Source organism: Tamandua tetradactyla, chromosome 6, assembly GCF_023851605.1.
Source record: "Tamandua tetradactyla isolate mTamTet1 chromosome 6, mTamTet1.pri, whole genome shotgun sequence".
In the NCBI taxonomy this organism is placed as follows: Eukaryota; Metazoa; Chordata; class Mammalia; order Pilosa; family Myrmecophagidae; genus Tamandua; species Tamandua tetradactyla.
This window is the reverse complement of record NC_135332.1, coordinates 51,047,213-51,073,113: the sequence shown is the minus strand read 5'-3', so window position 1 is coordinate 51,073,113 and position 25,901 is coordinate 51,047,213. Positions and strand designations below refer to the sequence as shown.

The following is a 25,901-nucleotide window of genomic DNA, read 5'->3' as shown; positions in this document are numbered from 1 at the left end:
TGTAAGTTAGGCAAAGAGAAAGAAAGAAAAAAAAAAGCCAAGGGCTCAAAAGGGAGTTAGGAAAAAACAAAAGACAGAAAAGCCTAAAAATATACGTACAGGTTAATAAATATCCCCTGCTTCTGTCATCTTAAAAGGAGAAAAATAGATACCCAAGTGTCACCAGGGAGCAATGTTTTTCTTGAAAAAAAAAAAAGAAAAGGTCATTCTGTCAAAGCAACTACACATGGAGTCTGTCTACGTAAGGAAATCGGCCTTTTCATTACAAATAAGTTTAAAAAACTGCAGAGAAGTGAGACGTGAACAGAAGCAATATTATGCCCTAACAACCTAACTCCCTTTGTAGACATCAGCTGAGAGAAGCTCAGCAGCATCATTGAACGGGGTGTTTGTCTTAAGATCAAGACTCATCTTTATTTCGTTCAGGATATAAAACTTGTACTTAAATCCATTCAGAGAAGCACTCTAGCTTTAAACATTAGAGATCGGGAAGAGCCTATTTAATAAAACAGCATTATTTCATTTTCAAAGGAAGATGCTGGCAGTAGCTCCGAGTTTAAATTCTGTATTCTTTTCCACAATTATAATTATCGATGGGTCTGAAAGGAAGCATGCCTATTGCTGTCATATTTATTCTTTTGACAGGTGTTATGGGACTGCAATTTGATGAAATGACTCAAAACGCCGATTCCCATCCAACTCCTGTTCCTGTCACCACACAAGTGGTTCAGAAAAAGTCCTCCAGAAAGCTTTTACCCGGATCCCGACCACCTTTCATTTTTAAGCGGAAGCCCATATTCAGGAGAATGGAGGCGAGTCTGCCGTTAGGTCTTACATCCCGGTAGAAGAGCCAGAAGGAGGAGCGGGAGCTTGAAGTACTAAGAAGGGTATTAGTGGGGACACGCCTCTCAGCCAGGTAAGGGCAAAGGGGCTCTCTGTGGCCTTAGTTTAAAACGCCAGATGCAGGTGGGGGCGGGCGGGGGTGGATCTGCCCAGGCAGTTTTCTTTTTTAACTAGATGGGATTTGATCAGGGTCCGGGCCGGCACGCGGCAGGTCCTGAATGCTGAGATTCCTTTAAAACAGACGCAGTGTCCTGCGGTCGGCCGGTAGAGGGCGCTCGGCGCACAGGCGCCGGGCGGGGGCGAGGGCAGTGCGGCGCTGGCTTTGGAGGCGCAGGCGCACTTGCGTCGCCGTGTCCGCGGCATCCCGGGTTGACGTTCCCCTGCCGAGGCGGGTGAGGCGCGCGGCTCAGGCCCGGGGCGGGGGGCGGGCAGAGGCGCGGGTGTGTTCGGGCCCGCACAGAGTGTGGAAGACCTGGCGGCGATCGACGCCGTTCCTTTTGCTTCTGTTGGTTCTCGTTGCTTCCAGAGGGCCGGGTGCAGCAGAGCGCGTTTCCCGTTTGCGCGCCATGCTTGTCGCAGGCCGTGCCGGGGCAGCCTCAGGGGATCCGCGAAGGCTCCCTTGACGCAAAACGGGGGCGGTGGGGGCCTTATGGGAAGCTCGTTGCCTGACACGCACCTCCAGGTCAGACTCAGTTTATCCTTCTTTTTTTTTTTAAAATGGGCAGGCACCGGGAATTGAACCTGGGTCTCCTGGCGTGCCAGGCGCGCATTCTTGCCTGCTGAGCCACCATGCCTGCCCAGTTTGTCCTTTTTAAAAAGGTGTGGGCGGTGCGATGGTGGCTCAGTGGCAGCGTTCTCGCCTGCTGTGCCGGAGACCTGGGTTCCTTTCCCTGTACCTGCTCATGTAAAAAAAAAAAAAGATGTGGCCCTTCCGCAGCCATCTGTCCGAGGCACCTGTGAGCGCCCTTACCTGGTGTAACCTTAGTATTTTGATTTATGCTCCTGCATTATATATCAAGTAACTGTGGCAGAACCCCCTAGCCCTTAGGATTAATCCTTTTTTTTTAAGAAAAAAACAGCTTTATTGAGATTTAACTCACATTCAGTTCACTCATTTAAAGTGCACGGTCTATGTCTGTCAGTATATTCACAGAATCGCGAGCATCCATCACCACAATTTTAGAACATTTTCATTACCCCCCCCCCCCCCCAAAAAAACGCCTTACACTTTGGCTGTTGCTCTCTCCCCAAACTTACATTTTTGCTAGTCCTAGGCAATGACTAATTGCTTTATCTCTAAGGATTTACCTATTCCGGACATTTCATATAAATGGAATTATACAATATGTGGCCCTTTGTGACTGGCTTCTTAATATATTTTCAAGGTTCATCCATATTATAGCATATATCAGTACTTCATTTCTTTTTATTACTGAATACGATTCTCTTATACAGATGTACCACTCCCATACTTTGTTTATCCAGTTATCAGTTGATGGAACTTAGCACTACTCTTCTCTCCTAACCAGGACTGACCAGGCCTTTCCAGATCTGACCCTGCCTTCCTCCACAGCCTCCTCTTCCGCTTGTCCTCCCCCTCTCCCTGGGCTCCTGCCACACTGCAGGTCTGGAGGCCCCTCTCTCCTTTAGGCCTTCACCCATCTTCATCCAGCCAAATCTACTTTGTCTTTCTGACCCCAGACTAAATGTCCCTTTGTCAGGAAACCTAGCTCTTCACTAAGTGAGGGAAAGCTTACCCGGTCCTCTTTAAATTGGCAAAGGCTTAGAGCCGTGTGACATTTGGTGGTCAGTGTGCCTCTGAGGCAGCAGGTGTGATAGGAAGAGTGAAGGATTCAGAGCCAAATGTCCCAAGTTCAGGATCTGGCTGTGCCACCAGCTGGCTTGCCACTGGGGGCAATTATTTTTCTCCTGTCTTTAGTTTCCTCTCTGGTAGATGGGAATTGATTGCACTGATTAACGAACATTTACTGAGCTTCTGTTATGTTCCAGGTATTAGTTGTACAGGGGATATGGTGATGAATGTGACAGCTTCCCTGCCCACTGGAAGCTTTTAGTCAGCAAAGAATACACATAACTGGGTAAAGAAAGAAAGGGTAAGATGTTGTTTTAGCACCTAATATGCACCAGCCCCTGTACAGGCACTTTGCATATGTTGGCTTACTTGATCCTTATGGAACTCCAATGAGGTAGTTATTTTGTTTTCTAGTTTATAGGGGAGGAAGCAGAAGTTCAGAGAGGTGAAGCAAGTTGTCCAGGATCACAGCTTCTAGATGGCAGTGGTAGGATCCTAAACTAGAGTCATTTATCTCCAAACCCTGCTGTGTCTTCTTCCATCAGTGTTACATACATAATCACCATAGAGTGTGATGGCCCTATAATGGGCCTGAACAGTCTGGGACAGAAGCCTCCAGGACAGGATGTAGTAGGAGCTAGAACTCTAAGAGTGAAGAGGAATTCTTGTGGTGGGTGAAGCATTCAAGGTAGAGGAAGGGGAGATGTTGAAGAGCATGGCATGTTAGAAATGGTATTAATCACAACAATAGTAAGCCCAGAGTATGTGCTAGGCACTTGCCAGGTGTTTAATCCCCACAACAGTTCCCATTTACAGATGCGAGACAGATGTTGAGATAGAAGTTAAGAAACTTGCCCAGAGCCTCACAAGTGGCAAGTGGAAGAACCAGGATTTGAACCTGGACTGTCTGATTCCAAAGTCCATGAACTTAACCTTAGTTCAGTGCATGGCTAAAATGTGAGACGCGTGGGAAGGTTGAGAGAAGATGAGATCCATGGGAGACCTTGAACCCGTGGGCAACGAGCCCTCTACAGAGGTTTTAAGAAGGGGAGTGACAGGGTGTTTTGTAGGAAGTGTTCCTGGGTGGTGTTGTGGGAGGAAAGAGTGCCCGGGGGTGTTTGGATAGTCCTCACTACGCCTTGTTACCTAGCTCAGAGCCAAGCTGGTGCCCATGGGGGTGAGTGGGGTGACTTGAGGGCCTTGGGGATGGGGGAGAAGGACTGGGGGAGGCAAGGAGGGCTGTGCCTTCTCTGGCTTGGAAGAGAGAAAGTATATGTGCAAGATGGAGCCCTAGAGTTGGGGGGTGGGTGGGGAGCAAAACCACTCCATTCCTATTTTGCAACTTTCCCCATCAAGAAGAGTAATTGCCTATTTTAAAATGGCCTGTGCAGGCTTAATTTAGCTCATACCAGTGCTTAATAGGGCATGATTTCTGGTTATTTTCTGCAGTTCCATTCTCTTCTTTTTTCTTTCTTTCTTTTTTTTAATATATGACTTTTTCCTACTTATTTTTAGATGTCTTCTTTCCAGGTACATGTTAGGAAAAGGGACAGTGGGGTTAAGACCTTTCTCTCAGCATCTTGGCTCCCAGGAAATTCCCTTTGTGTCTTTATTTTCTCTCTTTTCCTTTGTTCTGTCAGAGTCTCCTTTGGATTTCCTACGAGGGTTCGTTCTTTCTTTTTTTAGCACTTCCTTGGTTACCTCTTTTCTTTGTGTATGTGACTAAGCTCAGCCTTTTGACTTATCTTTTTTCATCTAGAGCAGGGGAAAGCTACAGCTGATGTCCTTTGGTTTTTAAAAAACATAGGCATAAGGTTTGGTGGAGAAGCTTGAGCAGTAAGTATTGGATAAGATGATAGTACTGCCGGGTGCTTTCAGAGATGCACATGTCTTGGTCCTTCTCAAGTCCTAGGGAGGCTTCTCTGTGGGGTCCCTGCCCCTCCTCTTGCCCCTCTTGCAGATGGTGTCAAGAAGCAAAGCACTTAAGGGCATGGGCTTTGGGGTGAACCAGACCCATTTTCTTAGTTCTACCACCTACCAGCCAGGTGGCCTCTTGCATGTTCCTTTTAACCTCTCAGAGCCCCAGTTTCCTCATCTATCGAATAGGCCTGATGATACCACCCCCACGAGATTGCTGTGATTAAATGAGATAACACACGTAAGGCTCTCACCACCTACTTGCACCTACTAGCCGTTCTCTGAATGGTGGGGAGTAAGACATTCCATCCAGTCTGTAGAAGGGCCATGTCAGGGCATTTGTCCCTATGGTCCCAGGCCTGAGTCTAGAGCCGTACCCAACCTGGATGCTCTGGATGGCGTTGACTGGGTGCTGGAAGCTTCCAGCATGCTAGGGATAATCTCTCTCTCTTTGTACTCCATTTGTACCTGGTATGTGATTGTTTCTATTATTGGTGTATTGAGTTGAGTTGGGTAACAGACAGGATCAGGCACCCCAGAGATTGTAGCAAACTGTGACTCTGGAGAGAACTAATAAAGACATCATGGGGAAATTTAGAATAGTTCACGTAATAAGGTACCTTTGAGCCAAATGCTAGGGTTGATTCAAGGACCAGAGGAGAGAATGCAGTCTGAGCTACAATCCTTAAATTCTCAGGTCAAAGGATGTGACAGTGCCACTGTCCTTGCAGCTGGTCAGAGTGTAACCAAACAGATTTTTTAATTTTTGTTTTTGTTTTACTAGATAATACATTTAAAAGGACGATTGGTAATGGGAGTGTGTGACCAGAGTTGGGTGAGTGGAATGGAGAAGCACCAGGAGATAATAGCATCTTCAGGATGATTACCTTGGGAAAGAAAACACTGGGGGCTGGGATAGTTGAATCTGGGATAGTCTGAATCTCCTAGACCAGAGTTGGGGTAGGTTAGCCAAGACTTAGTCCTAAGGGCAGGCATTAAGAACAGTAAGTAGAATTTTACAGGCCCACATCACTGTTTAGTGGGCAGGTGCATGGACTGTCTCAGCCACATTTGGAACCTTAGGGCCTGAGAGCAGGTGAACGAGGAGCTGCTGTTTTCTCAAGGGTGGGAATTGGTCATTGGGTTTTGGAATTTGAGGTTATTACACCAGCAAGCATTTATGGAGAAGCCCACTACAGGCCAGGTGCTGTGCTGGGCATTGGGGGAGCAGAAATGGAGGAATTTGACACAGTACTTAACCCTCAAGGAGTTGAGTCTGGTGGGGAAGCAGAAAGGCAAACGCTGAGAGCACAGAGTGATTCCTACTGACCAAAGCAGGTCCAACAGCTGAGGGTGAACAGATAGGGAGAGAGCCTAGGTCTGGGGGGACGAAAGGGGACAGGAGGACTTAACCAAAGAGGAACTGATCAAAAGCATGTCAGGAGCTCATAGAACCAGGCTCGGCCCTGGGCAGGAGTCTGGGCATTTTTGGAAGATCAGCTGCTTTCAGGCTCATCAGGGCACGCTGCCGCCAGGTTGCACGGACTCCCTTTCAGGCTCTCTGTAACCCTGTCCAAGAGCCTGTTCCTAGAGGTGGGCACACTCCTGCTTTCTGTGTGGCTGGGAAAGAGGGAGCCACTGATGACAGTCCCACCAGACCTACCTCAATGGGAAGAAGTCAGCCCTTAAAAGGAAATGGGGCAGGCTGGGGAGTGGGGTGTAAGGAAGAAGCACAGATGTCCACAGCAGGGCGAGTCCGCTGGGGGATGAGACACGGACTCTGGAGATAGACTCGCTGGCTTCAAACCTCAGAGCTCTGCGACCCGGGGCAAATTACCTACCCTCTCTTTGTTTCTGTTTCTTTATCTGTAAAAGAAGAGCATAATGGTGTCTCTTTCATAAAGTGTTCCATGTAAAGTGTTTAGAGTGATGCCTATCACATGATTAGTGTTCAGTAAGGCAGCTGCAGTGGCTGTGAGCAATTAATATGATTAATAATAATTATTATTATTAAAGGAACTACAGACGGTCTGTCAGTGAACCTGGGAGGTGGAGGAGGGATGAGAGATGAACCTGAACAGACAAGGAGGCTTTAGGAATTAATGTCCTAAATGTTTAAGACTATCTGTTAGGTGACAGGAAGCTGTGGAAGGATGTTCTAAAATAACTTTTTATTATGAAAGTTTTCAAAATACATTAAAATTGAAATAATAGCACAATGTCCACCTTCACACCTGCCATCTAAATACAGTTTTTACTGTTTTGCCATATTTGCTTTATCCTTCTCACTCTATCTTTTCTCTATATGTGTTGTCTTTTGCTGAAGTATTGAACATGAGGATACATCACTTCTCTAAATACTTCAACCTGCATCTCCTAAGAATGAGGACATTCTCCTACATAAGCGCAACATTATTTTATACTTAAGAAAATTAATAATTAGAACTAATTTATACTATCATTTAATAAACAGTTGTGAGACTTTCCATCTGGAAATTAGCTGCAGCACTGTGACTGCCATATAGGGGATGGCTGGATGGGGGCCGCAAGCAGGCAGGTTCTCTGCAGTAATCCAGGTACCAGATGATGAAGCCTAAGCTAGAGTAGTGGGGTGATGCTGTTTTGAGATAACAGCCCCGGCTCTTCCACTCGGGGTCCACTCCTCTCCGTGTCTCAGGTCAGGAGGTGGGGGTGCCCTGGCCTGGCCAAGCAGAGCCCTGCATCTGCATGGTCACAGGGGTTGGCCCAGGGATGGGCACAAGACTGAAGCTGGTCCAGTGAGAGAATCTCAACACCTCTGCAAAGTCCGGTTCTTTTGCATGAGAGTCGAAACTGAGAGAAGCTGATACTCTCTTAGTCTTGTCTCTTCTTGAAGCCCGAGAGTGAAGATAAGATAGCAGAAGGCAGAGCTGAGACCCTGACAGAAACCATGCCCCCAAAATTCATTTGAGCCCTAAAACTATCCACCTGAATGGAACCCCCCCTAGACTTTTCAGTGTCCTCAGGCAATTAATTCCCTTTTGCCAAAGATGACTTGAGTTTGTTGTTTTGTCACTTCCAACCAAGAAAATCCTGTTGGCTGGACATTTCCTGACTTTCCATATTCTCTTTCCATCGTGGGCTATGTTAGTTCCAGCTCTGAGGAGGAGCACAAACGAGGATGGGTCTCCACAGCTCCAGTCTGACTAGACACCCTTTAGCTCAAACAGGGGAACCTCACACAAGGGTGGCCGAGCCCTTCAAGGGCGGCCGCAGGGGACACACCACCAAAGTCTCAACCTTGATAGGCAGACTCAACGGGCAGGCTTCCCCAAACTATATAAAGTGCTAATCAAATATTGTAAAATGCTAGTCATGTAACAGATGGTTACCATCTGCAGTCTTCACAATTAACATTTGGAAAGAGCACAACTTTATTTCATTACTTTAAAAGCCCAAGCAATACTTAGTAACCAACCTAGCAAGCATGGGTGGGAGATTATTTTCAGCTCAATTATAATACTTAGTCACTCTCAGTAATAACTAGTAGAACATACACGTGTGGGTCCACTTAGAGAAGCTAAATTAAAAATGTTTTAATTTAATTTAAAATGCGGGTTTATATTATCTAAGGGGCAGTGAGCCCATAGCAGCAATGCTAAGGCAGGAATCAGGCACTGTGGCCCTGGGGATACTAATTTATCCTCCCCTCTGAACTTGACCTTAAACTCCTAATCTGGGCTCCCTGACTTATGGCACCTCTATCTTCCCAAGCTAAAACCTTCAGAATCAACCCACTTTCCTCTTCCTCCTTTAGTCCCAGCCCATTGGTCTACTTCTGAGCGCACCCCCTCAAATTAATCTCTTCTCCATTCCCACTGCACATCCTTGGTTTAGAGTTATCCTATCTGTCCTGGACAACTGCAGCAGTTCTCTAGTTAGTCTCTCTGTGTTCTGATCCATTTCTCTCCAATCTGTTCTCCATACAACAGCCAGAATGATCTTTCCAGAACATAATTCTCATTGTGTCGTTCCTGCCTAGAAACCCTAACATCCACACCCGCCCTGCTCTGTGCCATCATTTATGGCAGCTTTTCCCAAAATATGAAACAAGTACCTGAAGTATTTTAAGCAGCATGTGGGCCAACATCATCTTATTGTAATGATTTTGTATTTATTTTATTGTGATAGGGAAAAAAAATCCTACAGTTTCATGGGCATTATTGTTTTAAACTGTTTAAAAGATGAATGGGGTTAAAACTGAGTTTTAAAAGTGCATTAGGCAGGTGCACGGGTGGTTCAGTGGTAGAATGCCCGCCTTTCGTACGGGAGACCCGGGTTCGATTCCCGGACCATGCCCCTCCCCCTGCCAAAAAAAAAATGCATTAAGCAAATAATAATGCAGTTGAGATGTGGATATAGCAAAAATCATAAAAGCGATACTGAAGTTTAGAAATGCTGGTTTACGGATTAAAAACCAGATTCCTTTCCAGGGCTCACAAAGCCTTTAGATCTGGCTCTTGCCTCCTTCCCTCATCTGCATCTCTCACCACTCACTCCCTAGGCCCACCAACTTGTTACCAGAAGAGAGCATGGACCATGGGGCAGCAACCACCTGACCACCCCAGGGTCAGAACAAGAGCTCCCAGAACCAAAAAGAATTGGCTAACCTAGCCAGGAAGATAACATGCTGGAAATGGGATGAAGGCACACCTGAAACCAGCTGCTTAATAAGGACCCTTTCTTAGTTGAAGGATGTCAGAAATTTAGTATTCTGGTTCTTTTTGGTTCTTTTATTTTGTGTATGTGTGGATGGATGGATGGGTGGGTGGCCTGTCTTTCTTCTTATCTTACTTTAAACCTAAGACCAATCACTTAATGTCTGTCTTTTAGCTCCTTCATCTGGAACACAGGAAGCCTCTCGCATAGAGGGTAGGTCTGTACAGAGGAGATATTAGATTCCATTCAGTTCAACAAACAGCTCATAAAGCCTGTGGAAAGCCTGGGTCAGTGCTGGGGTCTGAGATAGCAGAAGATAAATCCCGGGCAGGTTGGCCACATCCCAGAGGATGGAGTGGTTCCCTTTGTCCCCAGGGATAGACAGTCAGGGAGGGCTTCCCAGAGCAAATGAGCCTGAGTTGGATCTGGAAGGATAAATGGGAGAGCTTAAGGCTCGGGGAACTCGTGTGCCAAGACACAGAGGGGTCAGGTCCTTGATAGTTTAGAGAATCTGTGAGAGTTCCTTATAGCTGACTGTGGTGTGAGTGCAGGGATGGGCCCAGGAGGTGGGTGTGGCTGCTCAATCAGTCATTGGCTCATTCAGACGTCAGTGTGGAGGAGACTGAGAGTGACAGGCTGGGAGCAAGACAAGAGACAAGATGCTGTGGCAGAGGCCCAGGCAGGAGCTGACAGAGCAGTGAGCCCAGAGATGGGGATAGGCGTGGGCTGGAGGGCACTTAATGAGAGCTTCACAAGTTCTTGCATTCTAAAATCTACCGTTTAAAAAACCTAGCTTCCTGCTTTAAAAAAAAAAAACAAGAGATGAGGCTGGAGTTGTGGGTTCTTTGGAGAGAGATGGTATAATAGAGGTGGCAATATAAGCTCTGCAGACATGCAAGATTGTATGTTGTATGATTACATTTATATAAAACCCTAGAAAATGCAAATTAATCTAAAATGATGGAAAGCAGACCAGTGGTTGGTTGGGGATAGGATGAAGTGGAGAGGCCAAGAGGGAGGGATTGCAAATAGACACAAGAAAATTTTTAGAGTGATGGATCTGTTCATTATCTTGATTGTGGTGATGGTTTATTAGATGTATACCTCTGTCAAAATTTCTCAAACTGGTATAATTAAATATGCACAGTTGATTGCATGTCAACCATACCTCATGAAGCTGTTTTTTAGAAAGTGGGCTTCGGAGCCAGACTAGATAGGTTCAAATCCCAGCCCCACCCTTATTAGCTGTGTGACCTTGGACAAGTTGCTTGACCTGTCTATGCCTCAGCTTTCTTAAGAGTAAATCTGGCTCAATAATAATAATACCAACCTTATAGGATATGAGGATTAAATGCATTAACTGCATGTAAAGTGAATAGAACAGTTCAAGTGCTCAGTTAACAGCATTCTTACTGATGACACACAGTAAAATGAAACTATCCAGGCCCTAATGATAATGCACCACGACGAATCCATGTGCAGCTTCCTTTTCATGCCGAACCCTCTGGACCTGGCCCTTTAAACTTTAATGTGCATTTGATTTTCTTGGAGATCTTGTTAAAATGCATGTTTTAGGGTGCACGGGTGGTTCAGTGGTAGAATGCTCACCTTCCATATGGGAGACCCAGGTTTGATTCCTGGATCATGCACCACCACCCTCCCCACCCGCCCCCCCGCAAAAAAAAAGTGCAGGTTCTGTCTTTTGATCTGGACTGGGGCCTGAGATTCTGCATTTCTAACAAGCTTCCAGCTGATGGAATGCTCTGGGTCCAGGACCACACTTTGAGTAGTGAGGCTTAGACATCTGGGAGCCTCTATTGTGTGATGCCCTCACTGAAGTCACAGCAGGTTTCCCAGAGGTTGTCATGTAGGTCTTCCCACCTATCACCCCTTCTCCCCTTCTCCTGTCAGTCCTTTCCAGGTAGAGGACACCAGGGATGAGGCTGCACATCTCCCTCCTTGCTCGCCCTTGGTCCCTGGGGGCATGCCTAGGTCTGGCTCCCAGTGCAGAGGGGCATGGGATGAGGGAGACCTGGACTCCCTGCTGTATCAAGGCTGTTCCCAGACTTCTGGAACCTTCATGTCAGTTTGATGCCTTAGGAATGACATTGTGTTTTTTAGGGGTAGAGGGTGTCAAGGATGGCCCCACTGCCGGGGGCAGAGCTGGTCCAGAGGCCACTGCAGCTGTACCGATACCTGCTGCGCTGTTGCCGGCAGCTCCCCACCAAGGGCATCCAGGAGCATTACAAGCACGCTGTCAGGCAGGTGGGCCTGGGAAGAAGGGTTCTCTAATGGTGGGACAGGGGTGCTTTTTCACTGGTGGGGCAGCAGTTTGGTAAGAGTGACAGGAATCTTACCAAAGATCAGTCTGGGTCCTCTGTCCTTTCCCCAATTTCTGACCAGGAAACAGAGAGTACATTATCTAGCATGCCAGATCTGCCGAAGCTTGAGCAAGGCTGCTCAATGGGTGGTTAAAATATGGTACAGGACACAGCATCGTTTTGGTGGCATTCCTGTTAACAGTGCACCAACCTGAATTTAATCATGAGAAAGTATCAGACCCCCAAATTGAGGGACATTCTACCAAACTCTCCTACATTCATCAAAAATGCCAATGTCAATTTCCAGGGGTATAAGCCTGGCCCTGGCATTGCGGGACATAACTCCCTAACATTGCAGAGCATTGTTCTAATGCCAGAGGAGCTCTGTAACCCAGAACTATAGGGCTGACCAAGAACAACTAGTTTCATCATTTCATTCCTTTGCCCCTTAATGACAACACCCCTTTGTAACTTGAAGCAGTTAGAAGTGTCTTCTCTCAGATATCCTTCAAGATTGAGAGAGAATTATCAAATGAGAGGGAGGAATTGTAACTGAAAAGTTAAGACTTAAGGGACGATTTTCATTTTATAGATATTCATTATGCAGATGATATCTTTATATAGATATTCCTTTTGCTTTCTGTATATTGGAGTAGACAGAGGAGAATACCTGAAAACCCTTAACTATAATTCACCTGCCCTGATATCTGAAATTATTGTAAAAGCCCTTATCTTGTGCCTTTTGATTGTTAAAAGCTGTTATTACTTTTATCTGGTCATTTTCTTAAAGTAACTTATAGGGCAAAGGCCCTAATATATATATATATTTTTTTTTTTTTTAACATGGGCAGGCACTGGGAATCAAACCCGGGTCCTCTGGCATGGCAGGCAAGCGTCCTTGCCTGCTGAGCCACCGTGGCCCACCCAAGGCCCTAATATTAATGAAGAATTTAAAGTCAGCCATTAACTGTTTCATTTGTAGATTGTATCAGTTACACTCTGCCTCCCCTCCTCTCCAATTGAAATGATAATAACACTGTGTCCTGTTCTGCTTAGACCTTGCTATTTGAAATTGTAATGACCTCATCTCCCCTTGCTAAAATCCACGAAAACCTTGACACCCCCTAAATTCAGGGTGACAGATTTTGGGCCGTCTGTTCTCCTGCTATGCACCTAGTAATAAACCCTCTGAGAAAAAAAAAAAAAAAAGTCAGTGACCTGAAACACCAAGAAAAGCCGAGGCACTGCTCTGGATTAAAAGGGGCTAAAGAGCCATGACAACTAAATGTAACACGTGATCCCAGATTGGATCCTGGACCAAAAAAAAAAATAATAATAATGATTGTTGTAAAGGCCATTATTGGGTCAAATCATGAGTTGGAATCTGGGCTTTAGGTTAGAAAATAGTGTTAGATCACTGTTAAATTATCTGAGTTTGATTACTGTGGTTATATAAGAAAATGCTCTTGTCAGAAAAATAACACACTAAAAAATATTTAGGGATTCAGGGCATGATATCTGCAACTTACTCTCAAACACTTCCAAAAAAAATTATATACATGTATAAGGAGAAAACGATTAAAGTGAATGTGGCAATATGTTAACAACTGGTGATTCTAGTAGAGAATTTTAAAATGATTCTTGCAACTTTTCTGTAAGTTAGAAGTTATTTCCAAGTAAGTTTAAAACTGAAATTAATACAAATATAATGTGGAAAGCAAAAAACAAGTAGAAGTAGTAACAGAGAACTGAGAAAACATGGAGAAGGGAGCACTGGCTGTCTCGAGAGTCAGGAAGGGAGGGCTTCCCGGGTGGTGGTGGTTGGGGGTGGAAAGGGAGTGAGCTGTAGGAGGAGGAGAAGGGGTCTTACCGTTCTTGTGGAAGTGACTTGAGTGCTGCATCCATGAGCCTGAATCTCAGGTTGTTTCTCAAGGGTGACAGACAGCAGCCCCTGCTCTGCACTGGGCCTGTCTGGATTTCCCAAAGCCACCCTATACGTTGCTTGCCTCTCCTCCTGTCCCTCTTTGCTTTTCTAGCGCCGAGCTGAGCCAAGAGCAGCTCAGTCCTCTCTTTTGGGAAGCCCATGCAGAGATCCCACCTTGGTGAAACAGCTTCCCGTGAGGACCAAGTTAAACACAGGGACCTAAGTTTCCCTTTGGCCCCCACTGCCTGATAGCCTTTGGGTCCAGCTTGATTTTTAGGTGGCTTGCGGGCCAGTCTTTCTTTTCATGACTGCCCTGATGGCTGGCTAGAGGATGGACTCTACAGTCCAGTAGACTGGGATTCAAATACTGACCGCTGCTTACTGGCAGCTTACAATTTCTGAGCCCCTGTTTTCTCATCTCTAAGTGGGGTAATTACAAGTGATTATGAGAGGGTTGCTGTGTATAAGACACCCAGCAGTGGCCCATAGCAGTGGCTCTGAAGCTGCTGGTCCCATGAACTATGCCTAGTTGTCTTTCTTTATACTTAAACCACCAGAGTTTCCAGGTTCACGCAGATGAAGACAACCCTGAGAGAATCCAGCAGATTATTAAAAGAGCGATTGAAGATGCTGACTGGGTCATGAACAAAGTAAGTGCCAGGGCTGCTTCCTCCACCCACTTGCTGGGGTGCTGGTGGCTGTAATCTCCATGGCCGGCAGAGGTCGCCCTTTCCCCACAGTTGAGGATGGTTGGTGCTGAGCTCCCCAGCCAGCCAGCTATTCTCCAGAAGCTGAAAGGTGATGACAAATGCCCTTTGAGGTTGCATTTATTCTCTGCAAAGGGGATACCTCAGTCCCTGGAGGCAAATGTCTACCTAACAGTGCTGAATGAGCTCAGATGGGTCAGCAGGGAGGAGAGATGAGTCTTCCTGGAAGCAAGAGTGCCAAAGCTGGCACCAGCATTGTCATAGTCAGAAAGGAAAAGCTGTTTTGGGAGGTGGTGGACTCCCTGTCTCTGGGGGTGTCCTACTGAGGTGAGGTTATTGAGGAAACATTAGGTGTGCCCTACTCGGAAGAAGGGAGTGATGGCTGGTCCTTAAGACTTGGTGTTAAGACAACCTAGAGAGCTGGAGCTTCTAAATCAGAATCTCCAGATGTGAGGTTCAGGATTTGTTTTTTTTTAAAACCTCAGTGATTAGCTGGCCTCTGAGGGTCCTCCTCTCCCTGGGTTTCCCACAGCCCCTCAAAAAACAATTCTCAGCTTAAAGAGAAGAGACTTCTCCAATTCTACCAGGTCCTTTCCAGTAAAGAAGAGAGGGGGTCGAGGCACTGACTACAGACCTGGCTATTTAGTGCCTGCTGATTGGGTTCCCCACTTCTGAGAAGCCCCGGTGGGAGGGTGGATGAGGCCTGGGTCACTGTGGTTCTCCCCATTTCCCTCCCTCCCTATTGGCTCCCCTTACCAACTTCTAATGATCTCTCTGTCTTACAGTATAAAAAACAAAATTGAGAATCCAGAGCCCTTAGCAATACTGGAGCTGAGAGAACCATTTTCTGCTGGAACTAGTCTTCGGCGACAGTTTTGAACTATCTGCTGGCTTTCCTGGTTGAGTGAGCAAGAACTCAGGGGAGGTAGAAGCTGATTTTTGCTTAGATGATTCTTCTTGCCACTGTCATGTCCTTTATGTTTGCTCTTCCAGCCATTAATTATGCAAGATTTGGGGAAAATGTGGTGTTTTTTCCACTTTGCTCTGAAAGTGATTGTTTTTTTCTGGAAGTCTCTTAACCATTCTTTGAGACCTGGAACAGACGTCCCCTCAGATGGCAGCCTCTGCAGAGGCGAGAACGTAGGTTTTAGAACCAGATATGCATTTGAATCCCATTGCAGCTGCTTTTCCAGGGTATTGCCTTCAAACGCAGTTTCCACCTCTGCAAAATGGGGATCCTAGGGTTGTTGTGAGGGTCACATAAGATGAAGTCCAAGTGCCTAATGGAGGATATGGTACACGGTGGTGCCACTTCCTCTAGGAAATCATGCTATACCATTGCATCCTCGTTTCCCACTGTACTTTCTGCATCTCTGCTGCAGCACACATCAAGTCACGTCCTTTTGTTTATTTATTGCCTTGTCCATCAACATGGAGAAGTCTGATGTCCTGCCACTGCTTGCACCCCAGTGTCCTCATAGCTGTTACCATGCCCACAATCTGCCAGGTGACTGCTCTTCTCGGACCACCGTTTCTCCGTGCCCAGGGAAGTAGAAGCCCTTGCCCTTGCCATCAAGAAGTTTAATAGTGTCCCTGAAATGGTGACATGGAAGCTACACAAAACAAGGAAGAATGCTAAAGCAGCTACAGTAGATGGTAACTTGTACAAGCTTCTGTGAAGTGGAAATCTGTCTTGACTGGCCCTTCTCTGCTTTGCTCCCATCTTGGAAGGAAGGAGGGCGGCAAGGAAGGTCCAGGGAGAACTGCACTCCTCCCCACCCCCACCCCCACCCCCACCCCCAGCCCGAAAACATTGCAGATGTCCTCGCTGGCCATGTTTCTGCCATTGGGATACCTTTCTAACAGAGACAGAAGGAATGGGAGGGGTCTCAGCTCTTCTCGAGAGCTAGAGCAGGTAGAAAAGTCAGAAGACATTATGCTGAGTGAGACTAGCCAAAAACTAAAGGACATATACTGTATGGTCTCACTGATATGAACTGACATTAGTGAATAAACTTGGAATATGTCGTTGGTAACAGAGACCATCAGGAGATAGAAATAGGGTAAGATACTGGGTAATTGGAGCTGAAGGGAGCAGACTGTGTAACAGGTCTGGATACAAAAACTCAGAAATGGACAGCACAATACTACCAAACTGTAATGTAATTATGTTAAAACACTGAATGAAGCTACATGTGAGAATGATAGAGGGAGGAGGGCTGGGGACATAAATGAAATCAGAAAGAAAGATAGATGTTAAAGATCGAGATGGTATAATCTAGGAATGCCTAGAGTGTATAATAATAGTGAAATGTACAATGTACAAATTTTAAAAATGTTTGGGCATGAGGAAGAACAAAGGAATGTCATTACTGCAGGGTGCTGAAAATAGATGGTAATTAATACTTTAAAATGTCACCTTATGTGTGAGACTAAAGCAAAAAATGTTTATTTGTTACAAAATTTAGATTTTGACTAGAGCATTTCCTAATATAACTCATGTAGATAGTTTGAGTGAATGTCATAAGTGTTTGGAATCTCAGGTAGCACATGAGATTTTGTTGGTTTGTCCAGAGTGATCCCCCAATGAATCCCAGAATGATTTGATCAGTGACTGGAAAAGTATTTGCAAGCCCCCTTCAGGGAATGGTGAGAGTGGGGAGAAATTCAACTTCCCCAAGTTAAATTCTTGATATTCTCACAAGCAGTGTGGACGACCAAAGCTATAGGCTGAGCCCCCAGTCTTGGGGTTTGTTCACATGAAACTTAACCCCACAAAGGATAGGTCAAGTCTACTTAAAATTTAGACCTAAGAGTCACCCCCAGGAGAGCCTCTTTTGTTGCTCAGATGTGGCCTCTCTCTCCAGCCAATATGATGAGCAGTCTCACCACCCTCCCCCTCTCTGCGTGGGACATGACTCCCAGGGGTGTGGACCTTCCTGGCAACGTGGGACAGAGATCCTGTAATGAGCTGAAACTCAGCATCAAAGGACTGAGAAAAACCCTAGAATGAGCTGAGAATTAACATCAAGGGATTGAGAGAACCTTCTTGACCAAAAGGGGGAAGAGTAAAATGAGACAAAGTGTCAGTGGCTGAGAGATTCCAAACAGAGTCGAGAGGTTATCTTGGAGGTTATTCTTACACATTAAGTAGATATCACCTTGTTGTTCAAGATGTAGTGGAGAGGCTGGAGGGAATTGCCTGAAAATGTAGTGCTGTGTTCCAGTAGCCATGTTTCTTGATGATGATTGAACAATGATATAGCTTTCACAATGAGACTCTGTGAATGTGAAAACCTTATGTCCGATGCTCCTTTTAGCTACTATATCAACAGAAGAGTAGAGCATATGGAATAAAAATAAATAACAGGGGGAACAAATGTTAAAATAAATTCAGTTTGCAATAATGGTAAATGAAAGCGAGGGGTAAGGGGTATGGTACGTATAGTTTTTTTTCTCTATTATCATTTTATTTCTTTTTCTGTTGTCTTTTTATTTCTTTTTCTAAATTGATGCAAATGTACTAAGAAATGATGAATATGCAACTATGTGATGATATTAAGAATTACTGATTGTATATGTAGAATGGAATGATATTTAAATGTTTTGTTTGTTAATTTTTTTTTAATTAATAAAAAAAGTTAAAAAAAAGAAAAGTCAGAAGATACAGAGTGAAGATACAGGGTTTGAGTGTTCATTTCCCAAGGGATGAGCTAGCATGTATTTGAGATTACGTGACTAAAAGTGACTCAGGTACAACTATATGTACTCATTGGACTAACAATGAAGTAAATATATCAGTTTGTGAAATCTCTGGTCTCTTCTCGAATGATAGTCTCAATTATTTCCCAAAAGTAGATTGTTCCCCTACTGTGTGATGTACAGGTGCTCAGGGCTTAGGGGTGAGTAAGACATAAAGCTGCCCTGGAGGGGTTCATTCTTGTGAGGGGACGACCAGGCCCTCATTCCGCTACTAGACAACAACTGATGAGTCCCATTTACCCTGCCAGGGCAGGACCAAGCCAAGGGGGTTCAGATGGTCCCATAGCTGAACAAGACCCCCACCTCCACTCCTGTCATTCAGCCCCTCTGGAATCAGGCGGCCCATCCTCAGTTGGCAGGGGTGTATCTTGACCACAAGGGTGGGTGGCATTGCTCATTTCTGAGGCCTTTCACCAGCAGGAGATGTGTAAGCAATGGCTGGTCAGGGCTTGGGAGAAAATTATGTACAGAGAATGTGCTTTGGCCCCTTCGGTTCACTGGTAGGTGCTGATCCAATTGCATCACCTCACTCAGGTATCAGACAATGTGAGGCTGGCCTGCAAGGGACCTGCTAAGGGGTCCTGTTGGATTCAAGCTCTGGCTTAGAGTCTGGACACTTTGTTGGGTGTTTTCCACCAGCCCCTGTAATGCCAGAAAGGGTATGCTCCTAGAAAGTGCAGATGGAGGCACCAAGTTTTGGGGGGTGGGGATGGGGCAGGTGGAGAGGATAAACAACAGCAGTGGAGAGGCAGTTGGCATCAGAAGTTGGAGGGTGGGCATTGTGAGAACACCAGGAGAGGCTCTCCCATTCTCAGCAGCTGCCTTGCCTGCTCTGCCCTCAAACTGCCACCCCAACTGGGCCCTGCATGCATCCTGTGGATGGGGAGGTCTTGGATTACCTGGGGTTATAGCTCTTAAATGAACAATTGAAGGTTCACAGAGTAGCCTCCAAAGCTTGTTCCAAAGAGTCAGGCAGTGTAGCTTGGTGGAAGAAGCTCTGGAGCCAAATGAATCTGTGTTTAAATTCCGGCTATGTCACCTGGTGGTGGCATGGTTTTGGGGCAAGTTCCTTAACTTTTGGTGTCACTTTCCTCACCTACAACAAGGTATGTCTCACGGGGTGATCAGATTAAAGCAATAAGTCCATGGCCGCCTTATTTCCCTGCCTTGGATTTACCTGGCCATGAGCCATCTGAGCCCTTTCCTTTAGTGGGTGCTTCCTCCTCTCCCTGGGGTCCACCAGACAAGCACAGTCCTGGTTGCAAAGGATCTGAGATCTGTTGTCTGCGCTTTGGCTGATACTTACTTGGACTCATGTTGCCTTTCTGGGGTGCACTTGCTGAATCTACTTGTGCAACGAAAGGTAGCTGCTGTTAAAGGACTTTCAGGCCTCCTGTGAGAGGCCCTGCCACTTCTGGAGGCTGATTCTTGGGGGCTTATGGGATTGGCAACTTTGAGTCTTAAGTCCTGCCACTGGCAGCTGCTCTCTGGACAGAATCTGCTTTGCCCTACAGTGTCATTTCCCTCTCCTGTGTCCACCTGCAGCTTCACTGAGCACTTCCCCACCGCACAGCCCTGTGCTATGCAAGACGGCAGATGTGGGTAGCTACAAGGCTGAGGAAACATGGTTTGTAGGATGTTATTGTAAAGAAGTTATTTTTTTCTCTCTTACTTTCCCTTTATATTTTTTTTCAGGAGGTTTTAGTTCTTCCCCTGTCCCTGGATGAAAATTAGACAGGCCTCAACATGTTCTGACCAATGTTAGGTAACTATATATATATAGTTTATGTCACAAAACAATCTCCATTAGCTAAAATGTTCAGTCCCAGGTAAAAATAAAATGCCAAGGGTGTAGGTGGGGAACCCGCTTTTAGAAAAGGGGGGCACAGTTGTTCTTCATTAGATTAGGGGTGGGGATGAGAGTAGAAGGGTAGAGAGGCCGTTTAAGCAAAGGGACAAACAAGCATCACTTGCTGAGGGAATTGTGTGTTGTTCAGAGTGATCAGAAAACCACAGTGGGTGGATGGGAAAGAACAGGGGTCAGGGATAAAGGAGGTGAGGCTGGAAAGGGACCCAAGGACCAAATCATACAGGGTCTTGCAGGCTTTGCAAAGGAGTTTGCACCTTTTGCAGGAGTTCCTGGATCTCTCCCAGTCACTCATTTGGAGACCATGACTTAGGATCGGTCCCTTCCATAAACAGCTGGTCTCAGCTATTATATTGCTTGGGTCTTCCCAGTTTCACTCTTCCAAGGTGGCCTTATTTCCAAATCCATAAGGGACCTATTGTCTGTCCATGTTGGATAACCAGGAGCAGCTGAGTCCAACAGCTCCAGATACAGACTTCCTCTTGCTAGCTCTCTTTCCTTCATTGAAGAAGCTAGAAGCCCTGTGCCCTAAACCTGTAGCAAAAACTTCATGAATTAAAAGCTCCTGTGCTGATGACCTGTCCACAGTGATCAGACAGATTCTATCCTTGAAACACAATTCTGGACAGGGAGTCAGTTTTGATGAGAGGCTGGATCTTATATGGGCCTCAGCTTTCAGTTTTAAGAGCCTGGGTGGTTGTAATTATAAACCCTCTAACGGAGTTTTATTTGTGTTCATTCATTCTTTCCTTTTACATATCCTGAGCTCTTTATCTGACATCATGCTAGGCATTGGTGATTCAGAGAGGAAAAAGGAAAATCATCTGTGATCTCAATAGCTTTACTTTCCAGTTGGGGGAGAGGAGTTTACAGTCTTCTGTAGTCAAAGATTCTGGAATTAGCCATGCATGTCTTTGTGACATTTCTTCTACCATGATCTCACATTGTTCCAGTGGAGACTTAGGCAGTTATTTTCACTTTCACTGAAATAAAAAGATCCTTGATTCTGCACCCCCCACCCTCAACACACATGCACAAAATTGTGAGTGTTTCAAGGACAGACGCTGTCTGATAGCTGTTGGCATTGTTTAAAGAAAAAGTTTTCATACAATTTAGGATCTCACAGCTTTATTTAATGATTCATGAATTGGGCAGCATCCCATTCAGAAAGCAGAAGGGAGTTCCATGGAGGGGTAGAAGGAGAAGCTCATGTAGGGTGGATGTGGAAGCAAGTGAGGAAACGCTCTGATTGTCTGACTTGAAGTTTCTATTTTACTCAGGTGGATCTTTCAAAGTGGGGAGCAGGAGGTTGCTTAGAAATGAGGAAGCTAACTGGTGATAATTGAAAAAGATCTGTCTGTATTTAAATTTGGTCTTCTGGGCAGGCTGAGCATCTCCAGGAAATAGAAACTTGCCATGGGGCTTAGCACAGGTACTTCCTTGTTGGACCTCCTGGATTTTATTTAGCAGCATAAATTCATTAGGATAAGATCTCATTCAAATAATTATTTTCACCTTTCGGCGCATATTATTCTCACCCCACGATTCTGTAGTCATCTTTTTCCGCCCTTGTCTCCATCACCAGACAGTGAACCCCTCGAGGGCAGGACCACGAGCATTGGTCATTGCAGTCATCTGGGTCAACTGTGTACCTGCTACCCAGGCGGTGAGCTAGAAGTGTTTATTCGTTTGTTTTTGTTTTTTGTAAAGAATGAAAGTACTGGGCAAACGTTGATGTCTCTCCTTTTTTTGCGGGTGGGGGTGGGGAGGGAGTTAAAGGCTTTGTAATAATGAGGGAGGCTGGAAGGCGGTGTTTTCTTGGCTGAGTGCTGATTGGCAGTTGGGGAAGCAGGTTCCCCTCTCCTCATCACGGAAGCCCTGGAGCTGGTTTTAAGGAGGGAATACTTACCCTCACTGCTTCTATGGGCAGGAACCTCTCGGAAGTTTTTCTCGAGCCAGAGAGAGAATATCCCCCAAAGCAAAGGTTACCAAGAGCCGAAACTCAAACTTCCAACTTCCTGTATGGAACGTGTCCCTCAGTCCATCTTGCTCCCTAGGGAATGAAAATTACCAAGAGCCTCCAGAGCAGACAAAGCAAATACCCTTTGTACAATGACAAGGAGATATTTGGCAGGTTTGATCATAGTTCACTTCTATGAAAAGTGCCTTGAGCCTTATGGTCCCTGCTGTGAAGGGGTGATAATGTCACCCCAGAAAGGCACAGGAATTCAAAGAACTAGGAATTATGGGTTTGGAGCTCGAAAGGACTCTGTAGCAGGGCACGCTCTTGTTCACTATTTTCGCCCAACACAGTGTCTGGGATACTGAAGGAGCTTCACCGGCAGTTGCCAAAGGAACTGTAGTCATGGACCTTGCCTCTGAAACTCAGTGTCCGGTGGGATGGGTAGACCTTTAATCCCACAGATGCTGTTCCTGCTTGAGAAGTGCTTCTGCTCTGCATGGGTTAAGTAGGGTCCTGAAGGAGGAACGCGCCCATTAGCAAGCGCTGAAGTAGTTGCATTCCGGGCCAGGTTTCTCCAAACCACAAGAACAGCTCTCCTTCCATCTGGTGAAGGCTTAGGCCTCCTCAGTGCCGCAGCCCGTTGTCCACTCCATGGAGACATGGGCATCTCTGGAGGCCGTAAGTCCCTCCCCACCACCATCTGTAGAGAAGCCTCATTCTCTCTGAGCTTTGAGCAGAATACAGAAGAGTAGTGTGACCGGCTTCTGGAACATACTGGGCTCCGAACCTTGAGGTTGGCTGTGCCCAGCAGCCCCGTGCCTGCCAACTTCAGCCACTTGTCCTAATCAGCCTCCTCTAATCACCGCAGTCTTACAAGCTCCCACTTCCAGACTGATGTGGGCTTTCTCACCGCCACAGCTGACCTCCTCCCACTTGGCCCGAGATGTCCTCTGGCTCCCCTGTTCCCCTGCAGATGGATTCCTCATTCTCCCATCGCCACCAAACTTCAGCTCCTCAACCTGCTCATTCCATGGGTTTTGCCCATGTCCCCCTTCCTGTCTGGAATGCCCCTCTTTGGTCACCTTATTCCCATGGAAGACACTCTCTTCTCTATCAACACGAAGTTTAGGCATTGCCTCTTTAATGAAGATGTTCTTTGCTTCTCCCTAGTGGCACATCTTCCAAGATCTTTTTCATGTTAACAGTGGAACACAAGACAATCAGATGATAGGGCTCTTCAAAAAAGGAATGCAGCCCACCCCCTCTACCGGGGACATGACTCCTACAGGTGTAAATCTCCCAGGCAACATGGGACAGAAATCCCAGCATGAGACAGGACACAGCATCAAGGGATTGAGAAAACCTTCTTGACCAAAAGGGGGAAGAGAGAAATGAAGAAAAATAAAGTGTCAGTGGCTGAGAGATTCCAAACAGAATCAAGAGGCTATCCTGGAGGTTATTCTTAGGCGTTACATAGATATCCCCTTTTCAGTTTATGGTGTGTTGGAATAGCTGGGGGGGGGGGGGGGGAGTACCTGAAATGTAGAGCTGTGTCCCAGTCGTCTCGTTTCTTGAAGATGATTGTATAATGATACAGCTTTCGCAATGTGACAGTGTGATTGTGAAAACATTGTGTCTAATGCTCCTTTTTTCTAGGATATAGACAGATGAGTAAAAAGTATGGATAAAAAAACAAATCTTGTCTTGGAGGAAAAGCACTAATGCCATTACTTCAGTTATAAGCTGAACTACCCGCTTTTTTTTTTTTTTCTGGATCACCATTTTCTCTTGAAAGAACAGCTGACAAATAGATTATTCAAACTTGGTTATTTGGCAGACATTTTCTTGAAAATGAATGAAGTGAGCATGTCACTTCAAGGAAAACAACTGCCAGGATTCTTGAGATTTCTGTCACCTGCCTATGGATTTTATGTAACAGAGTACAAAAAGCTCATGGATATGGTTTGAGTTTCCCTGTGGCAATTAACTTTTTAAGAAACTACGACTTTTCAAGGTTTTGGGTAGTATCAAAGAAGATTATCCACAATTATTAAAAAATTATTTTAACTACTTCTCCATTTTTCAACCCTGTGTCTGTGTGAGGCTGGATTTTATTCATATACTTCAACTAACATAACATATTAAAACAGATTGAATGCAGAACCTGCTATCTTAAGGTGATTTGCAAAAATGTCAAACAATGTCATTCCTTTCCTTGAAAGCTTTTGGGAAAATACAGTTATTTTTCATAAAAATATGTTAATAAGTAATGTGTTTATTAGTGTTATTTAAAATGAGTTAATAAATATTTTTAAGTTCACAGTTTTAATTTCTAATGCAAAAAGTATTCATATATACAACCCACATAAAAGTTCTTTGGGGTCCTTGATCATTAAGAATGGAAGGGAGACAGAGACTAAAAAGTGTGGAAATTGTTGTTGTAAGCATGCTGCAGTTAGGTCCTTTCCCTTCTGTAGAATGTAGAATTATCTGACCCTAAATTTAGGGCCTTAACATAGATTCCAATTACATTTTGTCTGATTGATTTTGGCTCATAAGTCCAGCATGTCAGAATTGTTTAGAACGCCATCTGGTATATGAATTATCCTTAAAACCTTTGTTTCTTCTGTAGTTTTGCCATTCATTCATTTATTCATTAACTGAACAACCATACAATTCACCTCCAGGAACCTAATTTGCTTTATTAGTTGCTTTACATGAATTAGTTCTGATCCTCAAAACAAACAAACAAACAAACAAAACCAGGCAAAGTGATTATGATCATCTCCATCACTTTACAGGCAGGGAAACTGAGCCTCAGAGAGATTAAGTCATTTGTCCACAGCCATTCAGCTAAGTGTCAGAACAGGTTTTGGAGAGAACTGGGTCTGGCCGCCTGCCAAGCCTGTGCCCGCTGCCTGCTGCCATCCTGCCCACAGGGCAGCACAGAAACTTGATCACACTGACTCGGATATAACCACCTGATCTCAGATAGCATGTGGCTCTTCAGGATGACATTTACGAGAAAACTGCTTAGGATCCGGTGCTCCTGGAAAATATATACACAGTGCACAAAGTTGTATGTACACTGTAAGTACAATAATTTCACAAATTAGCCATCCAACAAACTTGCCTTTGCAGAAAAAAGGGAACTAAAGACAGATTCATGAAAATGTGAATAGTGGGGGTGAAGTTATAGATAATTTTTTCCTTCCATTTTCCTTAATGGAAAAAACCCCTCTATATCGATTTTTTGAAGGACAGCTTTCCCGACATGGATGAAATGAAGCGTGGGTCTATATAGTAACGGGGAAAACCCCCAGGCATTCAGGTTAGTGGCGAGGTGAGAAGGAGGCTCAGAGGCCCAGAGGCACAAGCCAGTCCTCCCTCCAGGAGTGTGCAGCCCTGCCCAGCCGAAGCTACCCTCTGACCATCTTCGGCTCTCGCTGTGGGTACCGGCTGGGCTGGGCACTGAGGCTGGCCTGTACCTTCTCCCCAGATGCACTGTTAGTTTCTTTGGGAACAAGGATTATGTCTTATTTGTGCCCCCTAGACCAAAAGCAATGCCCGGAGCATAGTAAGCACACAATAAATGTTGATTAGGGAGAGTCTCTGTGCTGGTTTGAAACAGTTATGTACCCCGGAAAAGCCTTATTCTCCTAATCCAATCTTGTGGGGGCAGACCTAAGGTTGGGTGGGACCTTTTGATTAGGTTGATTAGGTCCATGGAGATGTGACCCCTCCCCCTATTCAACGTGGTCTTAATCTGCTTACTGGAGTCCTTTAAGAGGGAGACATTTTGGAGAAGCTAAGAAAAAAAACACCCCAGCAGAAGCCACAGGAGCCACAGGAGCGGAGAGAGCCATTTTTAAAACCAACCCAAGAGAGAAGGGCCAGTAGATGTCGCCACGTGCCTTCCCGTATGACAGAAACCCCCGGACACAATCAGGCTTGCTTGAGTGAAGCCATTCATTTTGTTGATGCCTTAATTTGGACACTTCCATGGTCTTAGAATTGTAACATAACTTAATAAATCCCTTTTGTAAAAGCCAATCCATTTCTAGCATATTGCATTCTGGCAGCTTT

At 45.4% G+C, this 25,901-nt stretch overlaps 1 protein-coding gene and 1 long non-coding RNA gene across 5 annotated transcripts; both read left to right on the top strand.

Moving 5' to 3' along the window:
• Positions 1-707: 707 nt before the first annotated feature.
• On the top strand, positions 708-16,014 carry LYRM9 (LYR motif containing 9). Of its 4 annotated transcripts, XM_077165279.1 has the most exons (6): positions 3,731-3,833; positions 9,117-9,354; positions 9,446-9,484; positions 11,393-11,536; positions 14,074-14,166; positions 15,009-16,014. In XM_077165279.1, the coding sequence occupies exons 4-6, from the start codon at positions 11,411-11,413 to the stop codon at positions 15,024-15,026; spliced, it is 237 nt and encodes a 78-aa protein (XP_077021394.1). In that variant the 5' UTR covers positions 3,731-3,833; positions 9,117-9,354; positions 9,446-9,484; positions 11,393-11,410; the 3' UTR covers positions 15,027-16,014. The 4 variants fall into 4 exon arrangements, 3 of the variants coding, with proteins under 3 accessions (XP_077021395.1, XP_077021393.1, XP_077021394.1); XR_013177721.1 differs by lacking the exons at positions 3,731-3,833; positions 9,117-9,354; positions 9,446-9,484 and adding an exon at positions 1,183-1,235 and having other exon boundaries at positions 15,009-15,148; positions 15,770-16,014; XM_077165280.1 differs by lacking the exons at positions 3,731-3,833; positions 9,117-9,354; positions 9,446-9,484 and adding an exon at positions 708-916.
• Positions 16,015-20,811: 4,797 nt separating this feature from the next.
• On the top strand, positions 20,812-23,576 carry LOC143686022 (uncharacterized). Its single transcript, XR_013176861.1, has 3 exons — positions 20,812-20,894; positions 21,438-21,518; positions 23,472-23,576. It is a non-coding gene; the product is annotated as an uncharacterized LOC143686022 (long non-coding RNA).
• Positions 23,577-25,901: the final 2,325 nt, after the last annotated feature.